The sequence below is a fragment of the Ictalurus punctatus genome, chromosome 26 (genome assembly GCF_001660625.3).
Source record: "Ictalurus punctatus breed USDA103 chromosome 26, Coco_2.0, whole genome shotgun sequence".
Taxonomy (NCBI): Eukaryota; Metazoa; Chordata; class Actinopteri; order Siluriformes; family Ictaluridae; genus Ictalurus; species Ictalurus punctatus.
In genome coordinates this window covers 12,168,514-12,179,621 of record NC_030441.2, presented here as the reverse complement: position 1 = coordinate 12,179,621, position 11,108 = coordinate 12,168,514, and the positions used below count along the sequence as shown (strand labels likewise).

At 39.5% G+C, this 11,108-nt stretch overlaps 2 protein-coding genes across 3 annotated transcripts in view; both read left to right on the top strand.

Annotated features, from left to right (window-relative positions):
• The window catches only part of fstl1a (follistatin-like 1a), a 20,358-nt gene extending 18,869 nt beyond the window's left edge, over positions 1–1,489 (top strand). Inside the window, exon 11 of the mRNA XM_017457984.3 lies at positions 1–1,489. This exon is cut by the window's left edge and continues 76 nt beyond it. The gene's annotated coding sequence lies outside the window, so the exon portion shown is untranslated.
• A 151-nt stretch (positions 1,490–1,640) lies between these two features.
• lrrc58a (leucine rich repeat containing 58a) lies at positions 1,641–10,402 on the top strand. 2 transcript variants are annotated; one of them, XM_017457983.3, is made up of 4 exons: positions 1,641–3,414; positions 4,521–4,649; positions 5,248–5,519; positions 7,732–10,402. In XM_017457983.3, the coding sequence occupies exons 1-4, from the start codon at positions 2,960–2,962 to the stop codon at positions 7,923–7,925; spliced, it is 1,050 nt and encodes a 349-aa protein (XP_017313472.1). In that variant the 5' UTR covers positions 1,641–2,959; the 3' UTR covers positions 7,926–10,402. The 2 variants fall into 2 exon arrangements, with proteins under 2 accessions (XP_017313472.1, XP_017313471.1); XM_017457982.3 differs by having other exon boundaries at positions 5,248–5,525.
• Positions 10,403–11,108: the final 706 nt, after the last annotated feature.

Sequence of the window (11,108 nt, the reverse complement as noted above, 5' to 3'; positions counted from 1 at the left end):
ACGATGATATTGGACGTGAATAGTCTACCCCTCTTGTTCAGTCCACTGTAGTGATATCATTTGTGTGGTTTAACTTTATATTGTTTCATATCATTGTGTTAATTATTCTAAATATCAGTACACACTGTTTTAATGCTAATCTTTTGAGGAGATCTCATAGAGACCTACTCTGCTTACTATGACTTTTTTTTTTTTTAGAAACTATATTTTATATTACCACCTTTTGAAATGGTGTTGAGAGTTTCCTAGCAGTTGGCAAAGTTTGAATGAATGTGTGGTTGTGCTCACAGCAGTGATGTATTATCTATATAATCAGGGTAATGAATGCTTGGAAAAACAAAAGCAATCTAAAATCAGCATGAAACATGTTACGCCACTGATAAACAGCACCAAGGCACTTAAGCTCTTCGTCAGACAATTTATTAGATGGCCGGTAATTTTTAACTCCTCACATTAATAAACCACCAAAGGACAGTCTGTACCACACGGGTCAGATTAAACACTTTACACTCAGCTTACAATTAAAATGATCGAGGTGTCGTAGGAAATTCTTGAGTATTTCCACAACAGGCCCAGTTTTGGGGAACAAATCTGAGAACAGCAGCTTTTATGAAACAGAAGATTAAAAAGATGAACAGGTAAACCCACCTTTTCTATAAGCGGGTCGTCCTTTCTCAGGCTCAAAAGGAATGAAATTCTATTTACATCACTGATTAGTGCCATCAACGAGTATTCTAAATTATATGCCCATTTACACATGCTTTGACATCATTGTCTCCATTTTGATGTTCCTTTTGATAATATGATCCAATGTGATTCGGTTCTATCAGTGATAGAACTTTGATCAATATAAGGATATCTATTTACTCTGGTTAAATATATGGATGTACTGATTATGAGAAGTAAAGTAAATAATAAATTAAGACCCCTTCTTCTCTTAAGTAGATGTAAATAGTAAAACATGAGGGGATAATGTGGTGCACTGTTACCACCCCTAATCTGATTCTTTCCCCAATGATGATACATTTTTCTTTGTTCAATAACACATTTGTAAATCAGTTTATTCATTTATTACGTTTAGATTATATGGATCATCCACCGTACAAGTCCCTGTGCAGGTTGTTGCTATTTTATATCTAATACAAATGGCATCTATAAATAAAACAGTATATACGGTATGTACATCAGGTACAGGATAAACTGCTGAATAAGGAATCCTGAGCATGATTTATTAGATTTTTTTGAGGAAATGTGATATGATGTTTCAACGTTTGCCGTGAACTAAATAGTATTCAGTGACGGTTCTGGTCTCTGAGACTTACTCACACACTTCCTGAAATGTGCAGCGCATTACATTATTGGGTGTATCAGTGTAATTTATTCACTTTGTATTCTTGTACACTTTGATACACTGCCCTTGAATTGTTCATTTTAAACAGCCAACACATCTGGTATAGCACCGATAAACCATGTAGTGTATCAAAAATGATGAACCGGCTTGGTGTATTTTGTTTCTTTTTATATTTTAAAAACAGTTAACATTTGCAAAACATACACAGACAAAAAACTGAGTAATACCTTGCTGTGTTTTAAACGTGATGTAACAATGTTCTATCATTATCATTAATTTCATGCTCTCATTGCCAGTAAATTCATCATAGCGGTGCAAGTTATACGTGTTAAATATCCTTACTGGCTGTTGTTCGGCACAGTTTATGTCCATCAATGGAAAATGGCAAGCACTAACCAGATACTACTTGGATGGTGGATGAATCTCAGCAGTGACATAGACATGGTAGTGTGAGTGGTGCTGGTAGAAACACACCAGTGTGTGACTGCTGACCAGAAAAAAGTCCACTAAGCAAATATATGGAGTCAGAAACAGAGCCAGATGAAGAACAGATAGGGTAGGAATGCTTAATAAAGTGGTCAATCAAAATGCACTGTGTTTAAATCGACAGAAGCACTGCACTGGCTGATAAACGCATACCAGCACATCAGTGCCACATGTCAGGCTCAGTGCTGAGAATGGACCAGCATTCTGAGAAATTTTCAGCAAACTGAAATAATAACTGGCCAGTGTGGTTGTCTTATAGCGGCCACTAAGTGTAATATTTTAACATTAAACATATTGTGCATTAGCACAAGTCAACACTTTCTGCTCTTACATCATTTCACACGTGAATAATTTACACACGTGGTTTTTAGACACTTAACATGTTACATTTCATGCACTTACAGTATCACTTCCCAAACGAATCATTTACTTTTTCACACGCAGGTAGGGCACGTGGTTTTATTTTTCATATGCGATTTTTTAAATCACGTGATTCATTAAATTCCAAAGATAGTTGTTCACATGTAGGGGGTGTGATTGTACTTTTCTGCATGGGACTTTCTAAAATTATTCATTTATTTCGAAAGGATAATTTGTCATATGTAGCTTAGAGAATGTTGTGGAGTTTTTTTTTTCTTCTTCCACATGTGATTTTCTCACGCGCATTTTCATGTCTTAACTGTGCACATGCAGGGCGCGTGATCAGGTTTTTAGGCTGTTATAATATTTTTGCATGGTGATAAATGCCATTTTTTCACACGTATGGCATGCTGTTTTGTTTTTGCGATGTTCTTACGTGATTTATTTATTTCCCATGTTCCTTTTTCACCTATTCTTCCGTTTGTGTTGCGTTCACGTGGGGCATAGTGAAAGGCGCGCGAACTCTGACCAAAGATCGTGCCCGACGTCACGCGCTGCATAAATAGACCCTGCGTGTGCGCTCGAGACTCATTTACAGACTGGCACCGAGCAGCATTTCTGGACAGGCTTCTGCTGACCTTCCCGAGCAGAAGCTCGCGCATCAACAAACCGCTGCACGTGCCCAGCTGTGATGTTACAGTAGCAGCTGTACGATACACTGTACAAACAGCTGTATTTATTTATTTATTTGCACTCGGAGTAATGGAGTCTTTCCCCAGAGTCAGTGAAGGAACCCTGGTTTTAAACCTTTCGGGTCTGCAGCTGGCCGACTTGAACCTGGAGCACATCACGGAGCCGCAACGCAAACAGATCCAAGAGCTTCAGCTGACATACAACAGCCTCGCGTTTTTCCCCACATCCCTTTGCATGTTTTCCAACCTGGAATACCTGGACATGAGCAACAACACGCTCAGTGTTTTCCCCGAGGATATTCTGCAACTCACTCAACTAAAGACGCTGGTCGCGAAAAACAACCAACTGGACGAGGATTCGTTTCCGAAGCGGTTCGGTTCGATGCCCATCCAGACGCTGAACTTCAGCGGGAACCGATTCCGAGAAATACCGAAACAGTTCCTGGAACTGAGCCGACTGCAGTCTCTGTCCATGGGAGGAAACAGATTAAAAAGCATCCCAGCAGAAATAGACAACCTCACCAGGTGAGGGTTTTTTTTTTTTAATCCCATTTGTGACCAGCTTGTGGAAAAGACAACAAGAGCAGACAAAACGATGCATAGGAAAAGGTTTGATTTGTTCATTGGTGTATTTGAATACCCATGAACACATTACTGTGTTGACTTTATAGCTGTATAGTTCCAAACACCATTATGATTTAAGCCAACATTCATTACATCTTTTATATGTTTGCATAAATTATAGTCTAATTATTAAACATCACAGAGATGTAAGGCGGCATCTAACTGGGACCCTGGGGCTGTGAGGCAGAAACGCTATACTGCCATGTCGCCTCACATCTCCAGGGTACCCAGTTAGATCCTGAGCTTAGATTACTGTCTGTGTGGAGTTTGTGTCCTGGTGTTCTCCCCGTGTCCGCACTGGTTTACTCCCACTGTCCCGAAAACATATTAGTTTCGCTACTCTAAATTGCCTCTGGGTGTGAATATGTGAATTCTGCCGGTAGAATGGAAATCATCTTATCGGACATTTTCAATTAGGATAAACAATTGAATGATTGTATCGCCACAAGTCTGTTATAAGATTAGTCAGGGCACTGTTGGGTTTCTGTGTGTAGAGTATCGTGATTCTGTGTTTAGCTGCTGGTGAGTAGGACAATGGGAAAGGGGAGGGGTGTGAGCCCCATGTTGATTTGTTGATTTGACAAAAAGCCCCAGTGGATTTTTCCAGTATGTCATTTTTATGAGCGGTAAGCCGTGCTCATCAAGATAAAAACAAGAAAAGGCTTGGAATATTTCACTTTATGTGTAATGGAGCTAGAATATATGAAAGTTCAACTTTTTGAATTAAATTACGGAACAAAATGAACTTTTCCACGATATTACAATTTTTAAAGATGCACTTGTAATCTAAGTCTAACGTTTGTGCTTATAAGTTGTGCTTGATTCAGAGGAAAAAATAAAAAAACAAAGAAACAAAAAAACATAAAGTAGTGCTACTCTATGTGAGTATGTAATGTGTTTGATATTTATAACTCTACAGTATGTAATGGGTTTGATATTTTCTGTCTGGTTGTACATCCTGATGACTGTACTCCTGTTCTTCATGCTTTGTGCTGAATCATTTGAAGGCTAGAGATGTTGTATCTGGGAGGGAATCTGATCTCTTTCATTCCTCCTGAACTGGCTAACCTGCGCTGCCTCAGGTACCTGGTGCTGTGTGACAACTGCATCCAGAGCATTCCACCACAGCTAAAAAGGTTACTATATATACTGAATTATCTATATGCATGCATCTATATGCATTTTCTTTTTAAATATACAGTTTATAAGAACATCTGGTTCTGAATTTGTTTAGAATGGTTCAGCAAGAAGAATCCACATTTATACGAAGCCACACACCTTCTTTGTTGGAAAAACATGATTGAATGCAGTTTTCCTAATTTAGTGTCATTTTCATCAAGCATTACATCTCCACAATGGTTTTACATATCATCTGGCAGCATTTCCATGTTTCATTGCTTGAACCAAAATTCAGTGGTGGAGAACAAACACCTATGCCATATCTGTAATAATGTAATGAGGAGAAAATCTAGATGTCTAGACATTGAGACAAACTGTTATAGCTATAAATGTGTATTACATTTCCCTAATTCCTGGTTTCTTCCTCCTGTTTAGTACAGCTATATGAGGAAGTAGTATAAAAATAATGCACACTCTTGTCAGAAATCGCCAGGAATCATTTAATTTAATGCTGCCTCCAAGTCAAGTATACACAAACCAAATTTAGACATACTTCTTAGCTTTAACTTATGTGCTACCTGTTCAAATGTTATTTCATTTCCGTCTGTCCCCCAGGCTGCACTCCTTGCTGTCTCTCAGTCTCCATAATAACCTCCTGACATTTCTACCACGTGAGATCCTCAGTCTCGTGCACCTACAGGAGCTCAGTCTCCGCGGTAACCCTCTTGTAGTGCGCTTCGTCAAGGACATGACCAATGACCCCCCGTCCTTGCTTGAGTTGGCGGGACGGACCATTAAATCCCGGAACCTTCCATACGTTGTGAGTGACCTCCCAGCCAACCTGTGCCGCTACCTGGACTCGGCCAGCAAGTGTCCCAACCCCAAATGTGAGGGTAAGAGACAGAAGCAAGGAGGACAGAGTAAAGGGCTGATGTGCTTATGAGCATATGGCTGCTTTTATGACCCTGAACCTAAACAGCAAAGTAGACAAAAAACAATTTTACTCCTGATTATTCTGACTCAAACTAGTTTTTTTGAATCTGCAACACAACCATTTTAATGCACTATCCTAAGCGTTCTTTGGTTTTTCCAAAATTCTTTGTACAATCCCAATTCCAAAAAAGTTGGGACAGTATGGAAAATGCTAATAAAAACAAAAGAGGAGTGATTTGTAAATGTACTATGATTTGAATTTAAACGAAAAAATGTACAAAGACAAGGTATTGGATGTTTTACCTAATCACCTGCATAGTTCTTTGAAGATAAACGTTTATTTTGAAATTGATGCATGCAACACGTTAAAAAAAAGTTGGGACACGGCAATTTAGGACTAATAGTGATGTGTTAAGTTGAAATAAGAAGGTGATGTGAAACAGGTGAGGTAATCGTCTAATCATATATAAAGGTATATAAGTATATAAGGAGCCTCCAAAATAGGCCCAGTCCTTCAAGAGCAAGGATGGGTTGAGGCTCACCAATATGCCAACAGATGTGTCAGCGAATAATCTGACACTTTGAGAACAACATTCCCCAAAGACAAGTCGGTAGGATTTTGGGCATCTCACCTTCTAGAGTGCACAATATAACTAAAAGATTAGAGGAATCCGGTCAAATCCTGGTGCGTAAAGGGCAATGCAGAAAACCACTTTTGAATGCGCGTGATCTCTGACTCCTCAGACGTCACTGTCTTAAAAACCGTCAGGAGTCTGTAATGGAGATCTTGACGTGGGCTCGGGAATACTTTGGTAAACTTTTGTCATCAACACCATTCACCGCTGCATCCACAGATGCAAGTTAAGTTTTTACTATGCAAAGCAGAAGCCATACATCAACACTGTCCTGAAGCATCACTGACTTCACTGGGCTCGATCTCATCTGAGATGGACAATAGCACAGTGGAATCGTGTTTTGTGGTCCGACGAGTCGACATTTCAAATAGTTTTTGGACAAAACGGCCGTCGTGTTCTCCGGGCCAAAGAGGAAAAGGACCGTCCAAGCTGTTATCAGCGTCAGGTCCAAAAGCCAGCGTCTCTCATGGTATGGGGGTGTGTCAGTGCCCATGGCGTGGGGAACTTGCACGTCTGTGAAGGCATCATTACTGCAGAAAGTTATGTACACTTTTTGTAGGAACATATGCTTCCATCCATAGCAGGACAACGCCAAACCACACACTGCCCGGATTACAAGTGCATGGTTGTGTAAGCAGAGAGTGCGGGTGCTAGCATGGCCTGCCTGCAGTCCTGACCTGTCTCTCATTGAGAATGTGTGGTGCATTATGTAGCGCAAAATACGGCAACGAAGGCCCTGTACAGTTGTGTAGCTGAAGAAATGCATGATGGATGACTGGGGGAAAATTCCGCTGGCTAGACTTAACCAACTGCTGTCTTCACTCAATGCCCAAACGCTTAATAAGTGTTACTAAAAGAAAAGGTGATGTTGCAAGTGGTAAACAGTCGACTGTCCCAACTTTTTTAAAATTAAATTCACAAAGTAAAACATCAAATATTGTGTTAATAATGTGTTTTCTTTATAGTATAGAGTGAACTGAATTTTCAAATGTCACTTCTTTTTTTTTCTTTGCATTTTCCATACTTTTTTGGAATTGGGGTTGTAGAACCTGTTTCCCTTTCAGAAAAGGTTCCAAGTAGAATCTCGAACCAACCGAAGAACCATTCAGGAACCCTACAGATTGTAGTGTAAGGCATTTAGTGACACAATTTAGCCAGTCAGTGAATAAACACAGCACATATTGAGCACGTGTGCTCAGCACAGCCAGTGTGTGCTCAAGAATAAACCCTAATTTAACATTTAAATGGTCGAGATGCAGGTATTTAGCCATAATGGTTAACTAATTCACTTAATTGTAGTTGTGGCCTGAATACCAAATTCCTCCTTCACTAGCTGTATAACTGAACTACAGCGGTACTGTGATTACAGACAGTGAATTCTGAGGGACACTTTTTAATGTGAAATCTATTGGGATACTGGCCTTCAATATCTTCCATTCACTGCTAGCCATGTTAGAGTTGACACAGCAGGTGGACATGAAGCATTAAGAACATTACGAATGTCTCCTCAGTGCATCTTCTCCTTCCACAGGTGTATACTTTGACTCACGAGTGCGCCACATCAAGTTTGTCGACTTCTGTGGAAAGTTCCGCCTGCCCCTCATGCAGTACCTCTGCTCTCCTGATTGTAGCTCTCCCTGCAGCTCCAACCCACAGAGCGACGCCGAGTCAGAGGACGAGAGAAGAGTACCGGCAGACAGGATGCAGAGAGTGCTGCTGGGATAGCACAGTCTTAAAGAATATTTTTTATAAGGGGACAAAAATAGTTCTGGATCATTGTTGAATGATTAACACTGTGAGCATGTCCAAGGACGTCCATGACTGGACTTAAACTGGCCCGTTAAATGACATGATCTACCATTGGTCAGTCTAAGTCTGCTTGATTTGACCCTTAAATATGTGTATTTCTTCTTGGTCTGTATTACATTTGATGGCTCGTTTATGACCACAATAGTCATCTCGTCTATGTCTTTGATTTCAACATCCCGTTAATGGTGGCAAAGACGTCTTTTTCACATCTTATAAACAAACATTTTTGTGCTTATTAAGTTACACTGTCAGTGCTCTTGGAAATCCTGAAAACAGCACTAATCCAATACAAGTGCATTCCACTCTCTACTGGAAGGACACAGGTCAACTTTCTGAGCAAAGAACTCACGATAAGGGTCGTCTGTGAACTGCATTGGATAAACACAACCACTGATAAACTATATGGTCAAAAGTGTGTGGACACCTGTCCATCACACCTATATGTTCCCATTTCAAATCCATGGGCTTTAACACATAGTTCGTCCACCTTTTGCTGTTATAACAGCCTCCAATCTTCTGGGAAAGCTATCCACTAGATATTATAACATGGCTGTGGGGATTTGTGCTCATTTAGCCACTAGAGCATTAGTGAGGTCAGGCATTGATGTTGGGTGAGGAGGCCTGGTGTGCAATCGGTGTTCTAGTTCATCCCAATGGTGATCAGTGGGGTTGAGGTCAGGGCTCTGTCCAGGACACTCAAGTTCTTCCAGTCCAACCTGGGCAAACCATGTCTTCATGGAGCTCGCTTTGTGCACAGGGGCGTTGTAATGATGAAACAGGTTTGGGCCCTTTAGTTTCAGTGATGGAAAATCTTAATGCTACAGCATACAGTGATATTCTACACAATTGTGTGATTCAAACTTTGTGGGAACAGTTTGGGGGAAGACCCTCGTATGGGTGTGATGGTCAGGTTTCCACAAATGTTTGGCCATATAATGTAATTTATCTGTAATTGAAGTATGTTTAGCTTAGCATCAATACATATAGATCAATACAATGTAAATGTTGAGTTGTTTATGAGGGTACAAGAGTGAGAAAGACTCCAGTAAAAGAAAGATATGTTAAATGGTTTGGAATGTAGGGGGTTAATGATTGATCATTGACTATGTAGAAATTGAGTACCTTTCTCCACGTTGTGGGCTTTTTGTTTATCCTGAATTCTTAATTCTGATTGGTCAAATGGTGAAGATTAAGTTCTTTTACAGTTGTGTTGGCTGCTAGGCTTAAATTAATGTGATCCTTCTAATATAGTATTATTGTTTCTATAACAACAACAACTTGCATGGATGTGCCCCAACATGAAAAACTCCAACATGTAATCATTGGTATGGTGAAGTTTTCTTGAGTAGATGTTTATTTAGCATTTTGGGAAGTGTCTCCAGTGTCAGTAAGTTTTCTGACATGGGAAAGGCCACAGGACGGAAGAGTTGGAAAATTTGGAACACTTTGGGAAGTAGCGTTATTGGAAAATAATCAACATTGCTGTAGTAACAGTGAACCACATCACTGTCAAGTTTTATTCCTACTTTAGTGCATTTCAAAGTATTTACCTGGTTTTCTTAGATGCAGTAATAGCCAGTGCGTCTCCAGAGAAGCAGAGAATAGTGACTGTGGGTTAAACTGTAACTTGGTTAAACAGCGTAACAGATGTGTAATTTCACATAATAGTTATCAGGAGTAAATCCCATTTTGTACATAGACAATGTAGTGAACTCTTATGTGTAAATTTGCAAGACTGGGGTTTGTAGACTATAACTCACACACTGAGGTCTGAGGTCAGAAGTCTGTGTGTTTTTTTCTTTTTCCATTTACACAGTTGCTGCCAACAAAAGTCTGTACAAGGGTCATAGACCTTGTGGACTCATCAGATAAACTGACTACCATTGGCAACTCTGCTGACGAAAATAAATGATCCAAAGCCAAACCCGCCAAAAAGGTAGCACTGGCGATGATGTATTACAATTACAAACCCAGTAACTAATGCTAACACTGATCAGATGTGTGTTTTAGCAACACTGCTGTTATCCTCCAGACTTGCATGTTATTACAGTCTTAAACCTGGCAGGCAAGTTGAAGAAATACCTGCGTGGGAACTTTACGTAGCACTTTCTTGCACATATAGCAATGTAAGCTTGTTCTGTAGAACTTGTTACTAAATATTCAAATGGAAATTTGTGGAGAAGAGACACACAGAGAGAGAATTACACAGAAATTGGTCTCTATGGAGACCCAAATGTGAACCTGAGAATCAGGATCCTCTGTTTTTATGCTTTTGATAACATATCAGAACTGAACTCATTTCAGTGTAATGAACGGCTTTATCTCTCAGCCTGAATACAATGATCTGAACATGATAACTGATAACACATTGGTAATAAAGCAGAGATCCTCAACTCAGTGACCTCCTCTCACAGTTATTAATGTGTGTGTGTGTTGTGTATGTTGGATAACATCATCAGATCATGACGTCACATCGCCTCCCGCCATCGCCTGGTGTGTGTGTGTGTGCATTAAAACTTATTTTTGCAGCACATCACATTTCTTCTACACCTTCTGATATACTGAGGTTGTCTGTGGTGTGTAAAGATGGGAGAATTTGCAGGCTCATATATTTAATAATAATAATAATAATAATAATAATAATTGGACGAGTGAATCATATGCTTATAAAATATATATATATATATATATAAATATATAATTGAATTTATATTTAGAAAAATAAAAACTTTCGCATGGGTCAGTGTTTATTATTTTGAATGTAATGCTGGAATATTTTAATATAAATTGTCAGAATATTTACATTTTTTATGGACTATTCTGTTCTGTTCTATTGTAAGAGTGCCACCCAGAGGTACAACACAAAAAAGAAAGAAAAGAAAGACAAGTTCTCCTAGGAACCTATTAGGGGTTCTTGTTTCTTTCATGTTTCAGAAACCCTCAGAAGGAGTCTTACAACATGACGAAGGCCTAAAAGATATTTCAGGAGCACTTTTAATTTGTGAAGGAAAATAATCCAGAACATTCTGAGAACCAGTAATTGTTAGCTGCGTGTAGCGTACAACTAAAGAAGCAAACTCGAACTGCAAAGGACTCCGT